This window comes from Typopeltis vanoorti, chromosome 8 (genome assembly GCF_054136105.1).
Source record: "Typopeltis vanoorti isolate ZY-2024b chromosome 8, IOZ_Tvanoo_1.0, whole genome shotgun sequence".
NCBI lineage: Eukaryota > Metazoa > Arthropoda > Arachnida > Uropygi > Thelyphonidae > Typopeltis > Typopeltis vanoorti.
The window spans coordinates 50,305,494-50,325,874 of record NC_143556.1 but is presented as its reverse complement, the minus strand read 5'-3'; the positions used below and the strand labels follow the sequence as shown (position 1 = coordinate 50,325,874).

Below are 20,381 nucleotides of genomic sequence, written 5' to 3'. Positions count from 1 at the left end.
ACTCAATCACTAAGCCTGAAATATTTTTTGTTGTGTCTGTTATTGTAATAACACACACCACCAAAAATATTTCAAATATATTTCAAAAAACTTCACCAAAAATATTTCAAATCAAAGACGCATCGAGGGAGGGCGTTACTCTATAGCTCTCCGCCTCCACCAACTACAGCGAATCGCATCATCTACACCAACGCCATCTACTACCCACCACCACCACCACCACCCACTTGTATTTTCACAAACATCGCATGAAGAAAAAAGTTTCGAAACTGAAATGCCTTGATATTGCAATACATGCACTAAGCCTGAAATATTTTTGGTGGTGTGAACACAGTGAACTCTGCACAGAAGCGCGTATATTCATTTTTCATTAATGCGTTTGTTTAAGATTTCACTGGCCTGACAGTAATCTCGAATTGTGGATTCTCATCGGCGATAAAACAAAAACTTTATGAGGGCAAAAAACATTCTTCTCATAATACTTTAACAAAGACTTTGTCTGAAAGTTATTTTTCATAAGTGGACTCTCAGTCTAGAGTCCAAGGTCTTGTTGATAGATGTGTAAGATTAAAATGCAGGTACTTCCATTTATTCTTATTATATCGTCTCCCTGTCTCTTGGACAATGTTTTCTGGGAGGCAGGATGAGATAAGTCCTAGCGAAAAATTCAGCCATCCAGGATTCTTGGGATTGAACGCGGTAAATGGAGATCCTACCTTGAAGAAAAAAAAAAAAAGTCTTTTCACTAAATCTGAGGTTACGGTGACCGGACGGACTAACTTACGATGAAATGGCAAATGTTTAAATGAGTTGAAAACTGGATCACGGACGTAGTCTCTCTCTCTCTCTCTCTCTTCTAATCTGGAACCTTATGAATGCTGGAGCAGTCAGTTTTAGATAACACATCACTGCTATAAAGGAAATTAGATAAAAATGGCATGGATTGTAGAGAAGAATCATATTTTATTTTATAGAAAGGTCGTATGTTTTGAACAAGCTTTATTGTAAAGAAGAGGATAAAGCATATCATGGACTTGAAAACAAAATAATCTACAATGTGTATATTTCGAATTAGATGACGAAGTATACACATTGTAGATTATTTTTTTAACAATAACATTATCTGCCTCATTCTTCACTGGAGAAAAGAAACATTAAAATATTTTTTATGATGATTTAGAAAAGACCTATGAGAGTGGCCAAGGGGTAATATTAAAATCATTATAGTGACCTGAATGCAAATTAGTCAAAGAGAATAATCACAGGAAAACCATAGGAAAATACAACCTGTTATACTCACTTCAATGACAGTGGGATCAAAATGCTCAACTCTACCTCTTCACAAAATATGGTAGCTGGTAGTTCACTGTTTAATAAAGACATTCATAAAATGACGTGGAAATCTTCTCACAAAAGCAACTTAAATAGCCTTGTAATAGATTCAAGACATTTGTCCGATTTTATGGCCTTTGGATCCTATAAAGAGTGAATTTGATTCTGCCCATCATCAACTAATATGAAAAATCAGAAACCGAATCGCGAATGCACGAAAGTGTATGGGTTCCATTCCGAGTCAGAATTTTTTAATATTGAAACGCTGAGGGAATTAGAAGAAAGGGTAGATATAATGAAGGAATTAATCAAAGTCTGTTAAGTCCAACTGACTATGAGAATATCAAAGAAGCTTGGGAAATCCTCAAGAAGTCTAACAACCATGGCAGATATAGTCCTAAGAAAAATAGGAAGACTTCAGTATAATCATTGGATTAATGCAGAATGTGAATGAACGATGGCAGAAATGAGGCATATAAAAGAATAGAGAAAAGGAGTCACATTTATGAAGCTTGAAAAAGATATCGTATGGATGGATGAAGGAAAGGAAGGAAAAAGAGTTCACAAAAAAGAAAGAAGATGATAGTAGGATAGATTTTTAGCCCAAGACAAGACAATATTAGGTAGAAAAAGGGAAGGCATAATCATAAGTAGAAATGAAATGATAGTAGAAAGATAGGTAGAGCATTCTGATGAACTCTTGAATACTAATGTAGCTGACCATTTGGAAAATATAGATGACATAGAAAGAGCCAAGGAGATTTAGAAACAGTTGAACCATCATCGAAAATTGTAGAAGTGGAAGCATCCAAGGAAGCTCAAGAATATTAAGGTTCTTGAAATAGGTCTGATATAAACAGAACTAATAAAAAATGCAGGTACAGAATATTTCAAACAGCTTTGCCAAATGATTTCCATGATCTGGAATAATCCCAGAAGAATAGATTTGAGCATCATGTACCCTAGTCACACGAAGGTTGATCTGTTCCAATTATTGGGAAATCAGTCTATTAGATGCCACTTACGAAATGCTTTTCAACATTTTATTTGAGAGACTTCTCTCCAAGTAGAGATTGGAACTGACTATAAAATCGATTTCGTCATGTGACCAGATTTTCCATGTATTCCAAATACTCGAAAAATGCATTATCTGAAATACTCCACTTATTCATATACTTTATAGAGAACTTACAGATCCCATGGAAGCGTATTGCCCTAGCCAAAGTTATAATTAGAAACACTAGGTATCAAATTAAAATTCATAGCATGTTATCTAGTCCAAAACTTATACAAATGGTGTTTGACCAAGGGTTGTTTATCATGCCTACCGTTCAATATAGCACTTGTAAAGGTAACCAAAGATGGTGATATTAACATATGGAAAAACTAAGTTCAACATGCCAGTACAAATTCTGAAGGTATTCAGAATGGATATCTTCAGAATTCATATTATAGGAAAAACTCAAATAGCGATTAAAGAAACTTTTATCACTCTGGAAAACTTAGGAAAGAAGACGCATGTGTGGATTAACTAAAAATAAACAAATTATATGCCAGTAACTAGGAAAGTTTGTGCTGATGGTCTTTTTCAGATAAAAATTGATTCCTATAAATTTAAAATGTTATATAGTTTTACATACAGGGTGGCCATAAAATAACTTTTCCTCTTTGGAGGCATCTGAAGCTAAAACCAATAAACGGAATGAGACCAAATTTTATATTGAGACTTTTGAAGGCATGGGGAGATGATTTCCGCGAAAAAAAGATTTATTACCAAAAGTCGCCGATAGGGGAAATTTTGGCGCTGGCGGAGCCGAAAACATTACGTTAATTACGTTAAAGGCATCAAATATGGTCATATTATAAAATCGGCTGTGAAGCCACACCACACGGTTACTTTTGAAGAATGCAGCGGTGCTTGCTGGATCGCTTGTGGATGTTCAGACTGAAATTCTGCAGTTGTGAGTGTTGACCGACCCATTCAGATAAAAAATGAGCCTCATCACTCCACAATATTCTCCAAGGACAGTCATTGTCAACCTCCATTCGGGCAAAAAATGTTAGCGCGAAGGTCATGCGCTAATCATAATCTACGGTATTTAGTGCTTGAACACGACTGAACTTATACGGATAGAAGTGAAGCATTTTCCGTTAAGATTTTCAAGACTGTACCATAAGCCATATCAAGTTGCCGAACTATGGCACGAGCGCTTGGAGCAGTATTGGTCCCTGTGTCGTCGAACACCGCAGCAGCAACATCTGTTACTGTCTCTTCTTGCACTGCTTTCCGTCCTCTGCCAGGTCTAACCCCTAGTGATCCAGTTTCTTCAAACTTCTTAATCATAGCTCTCAGTGCCACAGCTAACATAGGACTTGTACGCAGGTTATGAAGCCTTCTAAATTCCCGAAGGGCAGCTACGGCATTGCATTGTTTAAGGTAAAACAACTTAATAAGTAAAGCACATAGAGGCAACGTAGGATGCATATTGAGCACAATTCGTCAGTCATTCGAATAACTGCCTGAACGTTCCCAATCCCTTTATAGGTGGAATTGGTAGCGCTACTGTCACGTACGCACAGTAAAATTTGCATAATCCTTTTTACCTGCGTTTATTGCAAATATTTGGCAGCTTTCGGCTCCGGCAGTGCCAAAATTTCCCCTATCGACGATTTTTGGTACTAAATCTTTTTTCCGCAGAAATCATATGCCCATGGCTTCAAAAGTCTCATTATAAAATTTGGTCTCATTCCGTTTATTGGTTTTAGCTACAGATGCCTCCAAAGAGGGAAAGTTATTTTATGGCCACCCTATAATTGAGATCAGGGGTTAACTGTGAAAATGATATCAGTGTTGAATATTCACGTTCAAAATGTTCCATGGACTTGGGAAGCACTTAAAGTATATAATCTCAAGGGGTAAAAACATAATGATATACAAAATACTTATAAGACGAATATTAATATATGGGTCTGAAACCTGGGTATTATCAAACACAGATGGAAGATCATTAGGTCTATTTAAAAGAATGGCTCATACAATGGTAAGAAGGTTTTTCACTCCATGCTTGTGTGCAGTTGAAAACCCCGAGTTTTTGATCTCGCATACAGGAGTCGGCCAGAGTACACACACACAGTTTACAGATAAATATACTGTTATTGGACAGGAGGTGGCATTGTGTGTGTGTGTGTGTGTGTGTGTGTGTGTGTGTGTGTGTGTGTGTGTGTGTGTGTGTGTGTGTGTGTGTGTGTGTGTGTGTGTGTGTGTGTGTGTGTGTGTGTGTGTGTGTGTGCGTGCGTGTGTGTGTGTGCGTGCGTGTGTGTTTGTGCGTGCGCGCGTACGTACATACGTACGTGTGCGTGTATGCAAAAAAAATGAAAGTCGCATAGTATAGATAGTGATATTGTGTGTTGAAGGATTAAGTACTGTAGACAGTGAGTTGTGTGAAGTTCCCTCCCACAATTAGTCCTTATAGACATGGAAGTTGCCCAAGAGATGTATTAATAATGTTAACATCCAATTTTTTAGTCATCTCTCCTCAACTAACTGGTTGGTGGGGTAGCAATGCTACTTTACTGAGGAATATTAATAGAACAAGGTGAAACATTGCATTATTTGTCCAATAAGTATTTTCTGGTTTGTAGATGTGGATTCCCGGTGCTGGGAAACCACATCTACAAATCATCCCTGTTTTCGTGATGAAAAACTTGAGTTCCGGAAGCAGAAAATCCTTCGACTCCGTATGATACCAGCTAACTCACCTTCAGCTGAAAAGTTCTGTTAAAGGTTATTAGCATCCTACACCAGATTCAAATCAGATCTTTCTAATCAAAGGGTTTAGTCTATACTGACTGAACTACGGGTAATCAATTTTTAGAAATAGCACTATTTCCGAGGCTCCAGTGGAGTCATCACAAGACATCACGGACTATTAGGATTAATCTGCCTGTAAAGATTGTCGCAGATAAAAAATAAAAGAAAAGAAAGTGGAGTAAACAAATAACTCAATCCTTTAACTTCTTTTTTTTTATTTCCACTTACTCCCAAAAGGAGTAGGCCGAATTCTTTCCTAACCATCTTTTGGAAATCTGCCAGTCTGTGTCTACCGCTAGTTGTCGAATGTAGTTGAATTCAGCATTACTGACGATTTAATTTCAAGACTTCGAAGGTGGAATATGGCCGGCAACTGCAAATATCTTACATTCCTGAATTCGAAAGCTATTATTATACTTGCCTACACAGCGCTGTGCATGCGTGGTAATACAAGCGCTTCATTTCACTCGGAGTATCTGATCTTACGAAAAAGTAAGAATGGCAACTGCTTCTTCCTCCGACCCTACAATCCTGTCATATGCATAAGCCCTCCAGACTTTGATCTGTTCCATAAATTAAAAGAAATATTCCACGGAAACGTTTTACTATCATTGATGAGGTTTCTGCTGAATGTATCCGACTTATTAAACAGAATAAAAAAACAATGGTTTGTTGTGTAAATTATACGAAGTTGAACAGCAGTGATAATGCGTTATGAAGTTGATATTGCAGATATAAATTTCTTTTTTAAATAAATGTAAATAAATGCTAGTTTAACAAAGACAGGATTCACATCTTTATATTCCACAACAGAAACTTTTATAAATTACAAAACAAGGAATAAACAGAAAGTTTATAGGCTTTCATGTACACATGTACTTCTTTTATGTATTTATATTCAAGATTACTCAAATAAAATTTTTTCAAACTCCAAAAACTAATCTATGGCTATGTCTGTTCTTGATTCAAAGTTAAGAATATCAGAATAAATAACATAGGTTTTAAGGGTATGTTCTACTTATAAGTCATTTATAATTTACGAATTATCTGGATAATTATATGAAAACAATGAAAAATTTGGAAATTTAATAAATAAATGTATAACAAATAAATGAAGTCTGTGTGGTACAAAATACATAAACTTCCATACCATGAAAAAGCGCACATAAAATTCATAGGCTCTTTGCGACATGTATATATGGGGTTCACAATATGAACCAATGCGCTACAACACTCTTCCACGAAATAGAAGCTGGATCTCGGTCTCGTTAATATACACCTAAAAGCATTGATAATCAGAGCCATAACTGCAGTAAAAGCACATGATAAATCATGCCACGGATACGCAATTGCTTTTTCTACAGAAGTGCCTTCCTGACAGTCATCAGCTTTCTTCCTTTGATCAAAAAAAGACCACCAACAATCTTCACTGAAATGGTTCAAGGATACCGATTTATAGAAGAAAATTACGACATTGAGAAGTTACTACATACCAAATGAAGAGAAATTTATGCAAAGTTATCTGGAAGCATTTTCCCAATACCTCAGTATCGAGAACAAAAAAAGAAGAGAGATAAAACTAAGTTCCATTTTAAACAATGGGTTTCGTCTTCATGTAAGCCCTTTCTATAAAATATTTTTCTTTAAAGTTCATCATGCATATTTACCAACCAAAATGTAGGTTGTGGCAAAGGGAATACCGTTGAATGGTCTTCCAACCTCTCAATTCTGCAAATAGTTAGGAACACTTTGCCACATGTGATTTATTGTAAAAAAAAACAGAAGAAATCTGGAGTCTTGTAAAACAATGCATGCCACAGAATCAAATAATAAATGAAAATCTAATATTTGGGATAGACAAGAGTACAAACACTCATAATTATTATAACTATTTTTGCTATTTGGACACACAGGTGTGATCATGTATGACAGAACAGGTGGTGAACATAACCAAACAAGGTTCCATAGATATACCTCCAAGATGTCATTAGGAACTCTATCAAACAATGTTCCATAGATATACCTCCAAGATGTCATTAGGAACTCTATCCTTTGGAAAGAAATGAACGCAGAGGAATGGGACTTCTTAGGAATTCACTTCGCATCAAATTAACAAAGACTACCTTTCAGATAGCTGAACAGAAATAAACTTTATATATAATTTTGTGTGTGTGTGTGTGTGTGTGTGTGTGTGTGTGTGTGTGAGAGAGAGAGAGAGAGAGAGAGAGAGAGAGAGAGAGAGAGAGAGAGAGAGAGAGAGAGAGAAAGCATCAGTTAATAAGACAATTTCTGGAATGCTAAGTGAACTTTAAGAAATCAAAATGTGTAATCAAAAATAATGGTGTGTTAAAATAGCTAACAATTAAATAGTGAATAACAGTAAAACAAAGGTATTAAGAGTTAAAACCTGAATATTACTAATAATGTAATTAGTATCATTACCAGTCTTTTACCTGGTAATGACTAAGAGAGGTAAATTCACAAAATGAATTACTTCTAACCCTTAAGGAGGTTAAAGCATATGTAAATATATGATGCATCTATTTATGACGTATTTATTTTTACTACTATGTATTTATTTGTTATTAGTTTCAAAAATTTACTCAGTAGAAGTGGTGTTTACCCTACTCAGCGCTAAACCTCCCGAAGAAAGAGAGAGGGAGTCACGAGTTCGATTCTAGTCCTTGTAGACTCCTCAGTACCAAAACTCACACCCTCCATCACTATTCGGCTTGACATCGCCACTTTGGGCAACTTATTTTAACTAATATTATATGAACTGCTTAGAAAGAAGTCAACGGGCATTCCTCCCATGGGCAAGGTGCATCGTGTCACATGTTCGCAGAAGATACGAATAGAAAGAATGTGATGCTCCCAAGTAGTGCCACTTCGTCCAGAGGAAATGACTGCAGGAAGAGAACTGACAGAGTTTGAAGGAGGTATTGTGAGAGGATGTCATACTGAAGGCTTATCTGTTTGGCGATTTGTTGACGAATTCGGCTATCCTAGGTCAATAATCAGGGATTCCATACTGAGATAGAAGCACAGAGAGTCAACTGCAAGTGCTACTTGCATTGCACGACCCACCTGAACGTAACCGTAATGTGATACGAAGGATAATATATAAATCACGCCATTTGTGGGCCGAAACGTTTAATGCGGAGTTCGGAGCATCAACTGAAACGAATCTGCACATAAACGTTGAGAACCGAAGCTCACAACATGGGTTTCCATGATAAGACTGCAATCTGCAAGCCCCGCATTACCCGAATTAACATGCCGCGTTGTCTTCAGTGGTGCAAAGAGCATGTGCAGCGGGATGTGTAAGCTTGAACAGCTGTGTTAATGAGTTACAAATCATGCTATGTCCTCTACGGAGCAAACAGACGTGTGTGGGAGGGAGGACGGATCTGGTGAATGCGTAATCCCAACTGTTTCGTCCCATAAACTCAAAAAAATCGACCTAGAATCATCATTTTCAGATTTTTGTGACAGGCTTAGGCACCAAAAGATGGTGGCACTTGTTGAACAGTCTCTTCACTGTGGGCCGCTGAAATTAGTAATGGCCTTAGGCCAGCTATCTCTAATTGGCTACCAGTGGTGACTGAACTGCCCACTCCATCTACAAGAAACGTTGAACAGGGCTAAACAGCCTCACCTACTCCCTATAAGGGAATATAATAATAGGTTATAACTTAGCTGATTTTTTTCAGCTAAGTTAAATCAGTAAAATCAGCTTGCCTGAATCAGAAAGAATCGGATTTAGGAATATACAATTATTATTACTATCTAATACATAAATAAATCTGATAATGACTATAATTCCCCAAAGGGAATTGACAAGGATTGTTTATTGCTATCTAACTTTTCTGGGCTGAGCAGCAATCACCTTTGCCTTTAGCTAATCAGAGATTGCAGGCCCAAACTATCAATGATTTTTAACGGCATTCAATCAGGAGCAAAGTATGATAGAAAACTACATCTCGTTCCCAAACTCTAACGAAATACTCGTATGTTAATTTATGATGCTCTTTCTTTCTTCAGGCAGCTTAGCGCTGCGGATACAAACGCCATTTCCAGAGAGCTATAAAATCTCCTCCTCCTTTCTCTATTATTATGAATAAATATCATTAGAAGTTCGATTATGGTCACCCACTAAAATAACCTTTTTAATATTTCTTTGACCACTTCCCAAGAGACGGCCGGTTTAATCCTCCAACTCAATAAAAAGCAACCACAGAACTTATAGTATTTCAGAAAATAATATACAGCATTTCTGTATATAAGATTATAATTTTTATTATTATTCCTGTGTATCCCGCTGGAAATAACGCTAGTCTTTAAGAAGGAAGGCTGTTATTAAGTTCGATTCTACTAGTCAACTTGAACTTTTTCTCTGCCTTTCAATCTGCCCAAGTTATTCGATCTCTGGGAATGGCATATAGAATTTCAGCCTGGAAACATAGGTTTTGAATCCTGCAACACAATAACGTACACTAACACTATATACAGTATATATATGAAAAATAAATTAGTTTGAATGACTATAATACCGAGAATAAAAAAAGAATAAAGATTAATGCTGAGATACTATTAATTTCGTTGAAAAAATCAACTTCTTCAGGTATCAAAAACAAAGAATTGTATAAAAAATAACAGAGACATAAAATTACATCAACAGATCTAATATAAAAGACCGTAGTACAGTTTAAACAGGAATGCGTGCTGGAGTTCCAAATGAAGTTGATTACATGCATAAATTATCACGAGAGCGCCAATACGGGACAGTGGCAATGTGTGCGTCAGAAAGATTGTTCCTAAGGCTGTTGTTTATATGGGATGAATCAAGGGATAGTTCTTTAGATTCGATTATCTTTCTTTCGAGCTCATCATTGGACTTCATCCGAGTTGATAGCGAAGAGAACGTGGCTTGAGAGAGCGCTAAATCTGGTCATATTATAGGATATGTCTGTTCTGTGTTCCACGATACGTAAAAGGATAGATTTAGCCGTCTGACCGTAATATGGGTTGCCACATTCACACATGATCTTGTAGACTCCTGGATACTGAAGAGGGAAATGTTTTACTTTAGGTCTACTTAGTATGGAGCGAAGTTTTGGAAACGTAGTGAAACAAGTTTTGATGTTGAATTTCTTAAGAATGTTTGCCAGTTTTGGGGAGAGAGAGCTGATTTATGGCAAAGTTATAAATGTCCTTGGGGAAGAAGAATCTTCAATAGTAGGTGAACGACGGTTTCTCTCTTAAGAAGATATATATATATATTAGGGTTACCAAGTAATTTTATAAACTTGTTTATTTTACTCCTAATCCCAAGTAAGCAAACAATTAAGTTTGCGCCTGAACGTGGTGAAGTCTAAAGGTGGTGCAACACCAGGGCAACTCATTGTAAAGATGGGTAAAGCTCTGATCACTATTCTTAGTATTTTCTATAATGTAAAGCACATCTCACTAAGAGATGTATACTGCAATACCTTATGGGTAGGGTCACTACCCAGATCGGTTTCAACCTTATTTGAGGTTTCCTCAGTGAGTAGCTAGACCCTAAATACCAAGGTTTTAGTAATACAGAGCCTTATCAACTTTACATATACAAGTTGCTACAAGGTGCTTTTATTTTGAATAAAAATCTCTGGAGGAGATATAGATGTAAATAAGTTTTTTCACCTTGGGTAATTTATATTAGGGTTACCAAGTAATTTTATAAGCTTGTTTATTTTACTCGAAATCCCAAGTAAGCAAACAATTAAGTTTGCGCCTGAACGTAGTTCAAGTCTAAAGGTGGTGCAACACTAGGACAACTCATTGTAAAGGTGGATAACGACGATTAGGAGTAAAATAAACAGGTGTAAAATAAAAATAAAATAAAATAAAATAAAACAGTTAGAGCCTGTGTAGCTCAGTAGAAGTGGCGTTTGCACTCTCCGGCGCTTGACCGCACAAAGAATGGATTTGGTGATTCAAATCTAGTCGCCGATTAGAGGAAATTTTCCTAAGCCTTTTTTCGGCCGGTTCCCGAGTTAGTCGATCTCTGGCACGGGCTAGCGGGTTTTTTCTCCCGGAAACGCAGGTTTTTCTTCCCGTAAACTCAATAAAATCGACCGTCAAACCCACACTATTTTCAGACATTAAATATATTGTGTTAAGGTTAGAGACCACGAGATGGCGGCACTAGCTTGCCACCTTCTTTACTGCGTACCGATGAATCAGTGATAACCCTGCCAGCTGTCTCTCTGATTGGCTACCGGTGGAGATTGAACTACCCACTCAGTCTCCAAAAGTTGGATAGAGTAAACGGCCCCGCCTGCTCCCTATATACGGGAACAACACAGGCGTTAGCTGATATTATATATATAATTGCTCTTCTCCCTTTGCAGAATAAAAGGCATCAGTATTCACTTATGTGACACTTTCAAGGAGTCCCAGGACTCATCAAACAATGCTACATGGATGATATTTATTTGTTAATTTTGTATTCTCTGTCTTCTATAAATAATTTACCTGTTTTGTTTATCGACTTTCACTAATTTTATTTCTCTAAAAGGAATATCCACATTGGGTTGGGTTTTGAAGTGATTGGAGAGAGAGAGAGAGAGAGAGAGAGAGAGAGAGAGAGAGAGAGAGAGAGAGAGAGAGAGAGACAGAGGGTTATCTCGCTACCTTCTGGAGGATATGTGGACTTCGCAGAGGGCCAAGTGGTATTTAAAATTATTTTTTAAATGTTATTTGTATATTTGCATTGGTTTGTTATTTTAGCATACCTCTGCACCTTTGTGGTTAAAAGTACTCTTGATTGTTTCCCTGTTTCTTCTCATATCTTGAATAAATGAAGAATGTATAAAAGATATCTATGGAATTATAACTACTCTTAAAGTCAATTTTAACTTTCTTGTATGAACGACATATTTTCGATGCTGTATTCTTTGTCCTGTGAGGCTAAAGCAAAGCCTAGTCGGCAATTAGAATCGAACTCAGTATGTCATTTGTTCTCGAAGTTCACCATTATGGAATGTGGCTACAAAACTACACAAGTGCCCTATCATCTCCGCTAGTAGTAGTAGTACTACTACAACACAAATCAAAAATAAAAATGAGCTAACGCCCTTTTGTTCCCGTATATGGAGTAGACGAGGCCATTTAAGCCCTTTGTGTAGCTCACTGGATGTGGCGTCTGCATACCACAGCGCTTGGCCGCACGAAGGAAGACTTCTTGGTTTCGAATCTAGTCGGACTAGAAGAAATTTTTCTAAACTTTTTTCGACCGGTTCTCGAGTTAGTCGATCTCTGGCACGGGCAAGCGGTTTTTTCTCCTGGAAACTTGGGTTTTTTGTCCCGTAAACTCAAGAAAATCGATATTATTTCAGACATTAAATACGAGTATTAGGGTTAGGGACCACGAGATGGCGGCACTTCTTGAGCCGTCTCTCTTCACTGCGTGCCACTTAATTAGTGATAGCCTTGGCCCAGCTATCTCTGATTGGGTACCAGTGGAGATTAAACTGCTCACTCAGTCTCCAAAAGTTAGATAGGGCTAAACGACCTCGCATACTCCCTATATACGGGAATAAAAAGGCTTTAGCTGATTTTTTTTATTAGCTTTTGGAGACTGAGTGGGTAGTTCAATCGTTATTGGTAGCCAATCAGAGATAGCTGGCCAAAGGCTGTCACTAATTAATCGGCACCCAGTAAGGAAGGCGACTAGCAAGTGCCACCATCTCGTGATCCCTAACCCTAACACAATATTTTTAATGTCTGGAAATGGTGCGGGTTCGACTGCATAATTTCTTGAGTTTACTGGAAAAAAACCCGAGTTTCCGGGTGAAAAAAAACCGCTTGCCCGTGTCAGAGATTCACTAACTAGGGAACCCGTAGAACAGTGCTTCTCAAACTTCAGATATCTGTGTACCCCTTCTTAAATTTTCACTATTACCAAGTATCCCCCTCCTATCAAATAAATAAATAAATAAAGTATATTTCATTGTAAATGTTTATTTTATTTGAATTTATATGTTCATGGAAACAAAAAATATGATCTATTTTTAATAGAACAAAATTTAGAATGAGTTCCTCTTCATTTCCCATCCCTGAAAATCCACATTTCAAGGAATTCATATCATACTTACGAAGATTTTTCATCTTCCTAGTTGGTTCTCTAGAGATGTCAGATGACATAACCTTATCAATTTCATTTGATCCAGATGCAATATCAATTTTCTTGTTGCTTACAGCTACTTGTATTTGCTCTATTGTTCTCTTTTGTGGGTTTTATAAATCCAATCTTTAACCAATGATCCATACTTAAGAATTTGAAAGCTAAAAAATTACTGTATTTACTCGAATATAACTCGCACTTTTTTCCCAAAATTAAAGCTAAAAAATCGTGTTGTGAGATATATGCGGGGACTTTCGGAAATAAAGTTTTCAGAAAAAAACTGCAAATGGTGTGACTTACCAAGAAATTCCTACTCGCTATCGCTACTTTTGGCACCGAGAACAGTTTCCTTATGTGCATCTTCAAAGTCATCAACCCAAATAACTTCTTTTTCTTTCCCATTATTTCATGCAAAAATTACCAGTAATTTACAAGACTTGAGATACAGAGAGTAGCTATGAAGAAGTGCATATGATTGGTGAGTATTAACAAAAGATCGCGCGAACCAAAGACAATTTAGCATTTTAACAGTTGAGTTGAAATGCTAATTCTCTTCAACCGAATTCCATAATATCTGAAACACATTGACTATATATTTCTTAGTTTTAACATGTTCACGACGGTGTGGTGTCAAGCAAAACCATATGTTGCACCGGCAACATATGGTTTTGCTTGAGTCTATATCGCAGTTTCTGTTGGAGAGGAGATGTGATTCAATAGTTAGTGCCGTTTTTATCCCAGTTGTCTCTATTGCACTATTTGTTGAGAAATATAATGATTCCATGCATTAATGAGGCATAGCCAAAAATTTCCACGTACCCCCTCCCTGAAGACCTTTCGCGTATCCCCGGGAGTACGCGTACCACACTTTGAGAAACACTGCCATGGAGATAAGGCTTAGAAAATGTTCCTCTAATCGGCGACTAGATTTGAACCCCGAGTCTTTTTTCGTGCGGTCAAGCCTCGTGGAGTGCAAACGACACTTCTACTGAGCTACACAGGCTCTATCACTACTAGTACTACTCCCGGGTGGTACGCTAAAGGTCTTCAGGGAGTACGTGGCAATTTTCGGCTAGCGTCACTACTGCTGCTACTACTACTACTACTACTACTACTAATAATAATAATAATAATAATAATAATAACAATAATAATAATATATGTTGTGTAAAGAATGAATGACTTCCCCTTCATCATATGAGGAATAAAATATGTTAGTTTGTTTTTTGAAAGAATGTATCTTCACTTCCATTTATTAAGGTTAAATGTTTGTTAATCAAATACAGCTCTTTCATCAAAAACAGCTATAAAAACTGATGGAATCCTGGTTTGCTTGGAACTTGCTTAAAAAAATTCATTCAGCCAAATAGCGTTTACTTTCTAATTTGTAATGTTTTTCTGTTTTTCTATTTTAATAAAAATGTCAAAAATATTAATAATTATAATTATTATTCAAGTACAGAATTCATCTTATACAGAGGGTGTTATGTTCGTTGTTTGACATTGCACTAGCATAGCAGAGTTAGTCATAGAGGTCGTTGTGTGTCGTCATGGAGTTCAGTGTGAAGACAATTAAAGGATTAGCAGCTGAAGCTGCTACGGTATTTTCTAGAGCTGTCCAAGTAAGCCCAAATTCCGTTGAATTTAAACATCATAAATAAAAGCGTGGAAGTAGCATGGATGCATATGATTTCAGACCATAATTTTTAAGATAACATCAATGATTACTGTTGCTTGGCCCTCGTAGATGGTTGTCGTGGGCTTTAGCAGTGATAAATTTTATCGGAGGCGTAACTTATATAAATGTGGAGCGTTTAACTGTCAGGTGATACACATGTGTTTATATCGCATCAGTCGATCGTGTGGATAAATGTATCGGAACATGAAAACTGTTTTCTTTAATGAGATTCGGCTTCTCCTGTAATTGAATACAGTTGGTGCTGCTTTCTAGTCCTGATTCTACTTGCGAGTTACGCGTACTTGATTACAAACAGTAGATTAACAAATTCACATATTTTTTAAATAGTGGAAGACTGTATTCTGTGCGAATCTACTAGTTTTCTTACTGTTTAATTTACAAGATTTATTTATATTAGACATTTATAATACGAATATTTTGTTTAAAAAGATTTTGCGCACTCTAAATTATGGAATCCACTCTCACAGTGTATCGTACACCATCGTGGTTGGTACGAAGAATTTTCAGAGGCATATGAATGGCATATAGCTCTGCGGTGTAAATATCTGACCTCGATACCCTAAACCTACACATTACAGCTAAATTATACTACCAATGAAGAAAAAAAAAAACAAATGAATAATTGCAGACAGTTTAAGTGGCATGATCTGTTTAAATGCACGATCAGATTCAATGTTAACCAGCCCAAGTATTCCTTTTAATGGTTTTCAAAAGAAAGGATTGATTCTCAAATGTGGGAAGAGTAGTATGTAGGATGGATCTGTAATTAGTAGAGCTAAACAATTGTAATGTAAAGAGTTGGACTGGATTATTTGAAATTATAGCTGAAGATGGGTGTATATGTGTAACTGAATGTATTGTTATGATACAGGTATCTCCATGGCATCAGGAGCTTATCATAGGAGACCCACTATTTACATGCTAACCATTATTTACACAATATCTATTATATCTCACCTTAAACTCATTTACTGATGAAGCACTCACAATCACCTATGCCAAACCATTTACCACCCTCAAAGAAAAAAAAAATTAGTATTAGTCTTAACATTCTTGCTAACCACTCACACTTTTCATGAATGACCCTTTATTTTCTCCATTCCTACCATGCACTAAAAAAAAATCCTATAAAATGCCATTTATTTATTTTATTTATTCTTATGGCAAAAGGAATACAGAACAACTACAGGTCAATGTCCAGTCTGGAAAGCCAATCCAAGGCCTCATCTGTCACCTTGTGGATCTCCTGTAGGCCACCACTGTGAAATTGACGCTTTGGGCAGTCGTTCACAATATGAGTAATTGTCTGAACCATAGGAGAACAATCATAATAAGGGTGGTCTAACAACCCCATTTATGCAGTAGGTAGCCACATTTACCCTGGTTAGTTCTGATCCTGTTGATTAATGACCAAATCTTCTTAGGAAAAGCAAAACCAGGCTGCAGAGCACAGGGATCTTCTACCAGGAAGCCATTGTTGGGAGATTGTTGGACCAGTAGTCTGTTTTTGAATGTCATTTGCCTTACTTTTGAGAGATGATATCAGACTTTTTTCAAAAGTTGAGGGACTTAAGTTAGCTAGGTTACCTTTCCACATTTTACAGATATTCCTGAACTCTTGTTTGCTCATGCAGTAATCCAGAAAATTTTGTACAATAATTTGCACATACTGTGTTAGCAAAGTATACAATTAATAAACACCATGTCAAATAATTATTAGAACACAACTATAGTTCTTCGGTGAAACCAAAGCTTGTGCAACTTCAGTGAAACCAAAGTTGCACAAGCTTTAATAATGCATTGGCCTTCTTCTGGATTTGATCAATATTTCCACATTTCTAGGCATGCTGTATGATAATTATGCAAATATTTTGAACCCTTATTATTCCTTCAATTTGACTGTAAGCTCATGTCTTGTCGGAATCATTGGTCTGATCTACTACCAGTGTTCTTCTTCTTCCCATAAGTATTCTGTTGGGTTGCGATTAGCACTTTAATTTCTTGGTGTTACTTTACTGTTATTGTTGCACTCACACATTTCCATTGACTGATAATATTGCCTCTAGTTTGCTTTTGGGTGATGCAGGTCTTGTCACCTACATGAATAGATATGCTACTGAACACTTCTTTCAGAGTCACAAATTGAAAGGAAAAGTATGTAGCTTTATAGCAGACTCCAATTATACATTTCTTTCCTTTATAACAGCAGAGGCCACATTTTTCAACAGAAATATACATAAGTATTTTTTATTCTAAAACAAGGGTATCTCAATACTTTTAAAAATTTTATGCGATTCCCAGGAACCTTCACAGTTGCCTGTCAACCAATTTCTGTGACCACAAATCTTCAACCTGGCCTCATAAGGGCTGAGCTGGTTGGCTGAGTGGTTAGTGTACTTGCTCTCCAACCAACAGATACTGGTTCGTATCCATGGGATATGAAACATCCATGGGCATGGATATTTGTGATTGTTTTACTTGTGTACTGCTTTGATGATTTTACTTGTGTACTGCTATAACCTTTGATATGGCACAGTATGACCTCTACTGTCCTTGTACCATTAAAACCATAAATCATCATCTTCCTAATAAGGTTCATTCCATAGATATGCTACCATCTTGGTCATTTGCCTCTGGATCCTCTTCACTTCCTCATCCCCAAGAAACCCAAGTGACCAGATCTGTGCATAGTAGTCAAAATGAGATCCTACCAAGGGTCTATAAAGTGGTATAATAACTCTTTATCTCTCTTCATCAGAGTAATCTGATTCTTTGGTAATCAAGTAATCTGATGAGCTTCTTCAGCCACTTTTGCAATAAAATAAACTTTAATTCCCTATTCACTCACACCCTCAAATTCCTGGCTTCATCAATTTCCTGGAGTACAGTTTCATCAATGTGGCATACAGTTAATCTTTTCACCCCCAAAATGCATTACCTTACACTTGCCATATTAAACTGGCATCCATTCTTCTTTGCCCAGATTGCCAGTCTATCCAAATCATCCTTCAAAATTTTAACATCTTTATTAACTATTGCTCTACCCATTTGCATCATTGGCAAACAACTGAATAGAAAATATTTTAATGTCAAATATGATTTTGCATGAAGTCTGGTCTTCATTAATCCATCACGACATACTCATATCTATTAGTAGTATACAGCAACCCATGAACTAGCAGCCAGTGTAATAATTACGCAAATGCACACTTTCCATTGTTTAAACAAGTTCAGATATTTCACTAGAGATGTTTTTAGTTTATTCATGTTATTTCCTAATGAAGTGAAACAAAGCATTTCACAAAACTAGTCGAAATATAGTTTCTATTTGGTATGTTTGTTTGTGGTTAAATACCAGATAAAATATTTCTAGAAAAATTTATATAATCTTTGTTTTCATTTATCTCATCTGTGACAAATGCAGTGAACTCAATATTAGTGTTTGTCAGTTGGATAAACATTTCAAAGATGTTGCAGCTTGTTGACATGTAGCTATAAGCATTTATGTAAAATTTAGACTTTATCAGGTTCCAAATAAATGCTTTTTTTTTTTTTTATTCAGTTGACATTGTCTTCTGATGTTGTTAGTTGTACTGTTTTTGTAAATTGTGCTGCTTATATCTGTGAATGGCTTTAGCCATTTTCTGATTATCATCATATCCAAAAAAGCAACTTTCTTAGTACCATATCCAGAAGGGTAGGAGTTTAGTGGAATGTAGGCTCTTCCTTGCACTACTGCCATCACACTGGATAAGTATGAGAAAGAGTGTTTCAAAGAACAGAAGTAGCTGGAATGTAAGGAAGATGGGACATTGGTTAATATGCATGGAGTAGGATTGTTCATGAATGTTGACCACTGACTACTCTAGTTCTTGCACAATTCGAGAAAAGTGCAGGGATGGCTGTGGCCATTTCAACTGAGCAGTGCCCATGACAATATTTATAAAAAAAGGCATAATACAGAAATAGCACCTGTAAAACAGTGACTGGACGAGTCTGAGAAGGATGACCTATTAGGCAGGTTGCCCTCTTTATATAATCAGGAATTCATAAGAATGTTTTGAGTGCAACATACTGAATGTGAGAATACCATTCTAATGTTGATCACATATGAAATTTATAAGGTGTTAAGTGTTCACACGAGAGAATAATGTTTTGAATGAACAAGAGCACCAAATTCTTTAAGTTTTAAAAGAGGTATACCGTGAGTAGACATATCGATACGAAATAAATAACGGAAAAAACTCACATAGAAAGATTATTTAATAGTATAATTTTCGCATGTGTGTCACAGGCATCTTCAGTACATTAAGCTCAAAATTAAACACTAACTGACAATTCCAAAAAGCCCCTCCTAAGTAGCTGGTGTAAGATAACTAAAAAGGTCAATAACTTTCCTTAAAAAAAAAAAAAAAAAAAATTAATACAATAAAAAATTAGGAAAGATTAGCTGATTTGTAAAGTACTATCTCCCATAAAGGGGATAGACGTAAGCCGTCGGATCTGTTTAAGTTAGGAGAATGAAGTAGAGTTTCACATGTTTCTTTATAAAGGCATTCCATGAGAAACTGACTTTTGTGAAGAACTCGTCTTTCTCCAATGAACTCTGTGTCTAGTGAAGATGGCATGTTCAGAAAGTCCAGACTTTTCAGGTTTAAAGTATTCAATATAAGATTGGTGTTCTTCTAGCCGAATAGAGGCAGAGCTTCCCGTTTGTCTGAAATAAGATAATCCACAAGAGCACGGAATCTGGTAGACACCTGGATGATTAAGATGTGGAAGCTTGTCCTTAGGAGAAGTGAGAAAGGTGGAGATTTTTCTAAACGGTCAAAAGGCAACAAAAATATTCAGTGGTTTTAAAACTTTTGCTATATGTTCACTGATGCCTTGTACATAAGGGACAGTGATGCACGTTATTTCCTCTGTGTTTGAAGAGGAAGACATATTAAAACTACTCAAAGTTCTTTTAATGAAGCAATTCTTATAACCATTAGATAGAAAGGAAGAAGTTATATATTGTAGTTCTTTCTGTAAAAGATTGTCTGAAGAACAAAAGGAGTGTGCCCGATGAACCAGTGTTTTAATAGTTCCTGCCTTTTGACTGGGATGGTGATGAGATTCCACATGGATATAATGGCCTGTATGAGTCTTCTTTCTATAAACTGAGAAATGTAGGTTACCATCTGGTCGGTGAAGAATTAGAACGAAGAATCATGGAACGCCTTTATAAAGAAACATGCGAAACCCTACTTCATTCTCCTAACTTAAACAGATCCGACAGGACAATCGGAAGGAGACCATAAGAGTAGCTTGTTGAGAAAGCTTTGGTTCTAGACATGATCAGATGCCTTGGAAATATGAAGAATGAC

The 20,381-nt window shown here is 36.5% G+C and overlaps 1 protein-coding gene across 4 annotated transcripts in view; it reads left to right on the top strand.

Moving 5' to 3' along the window:
* The first annotated feature begins 14,847 nt into the window (after positions 1–14,847).
* EndoB (SH3 domain containing GRB2 like, endophilin-B) overlaps positions 14,848–20,381 on the top strand; it is a 277,611-nt gene continuing 272,077 nt past the window's right edge. For all 4 annotated transcript variants that reach the window (XM_090397228.1, XM_090397230.1, XM_090397229.1 and 1 more), the window contains exon 1: positions 14,848–14,935. In XM_090397228.1, coding sequence (XP_090253354.1) covers positions 14,864–14,935 — 72 coding nt within the window. In that variant the 5' untranslated portion in view covers positions 14,848–14,863. The remainder of the gene's footprint in view (positions 14,936–20,381) is intronic.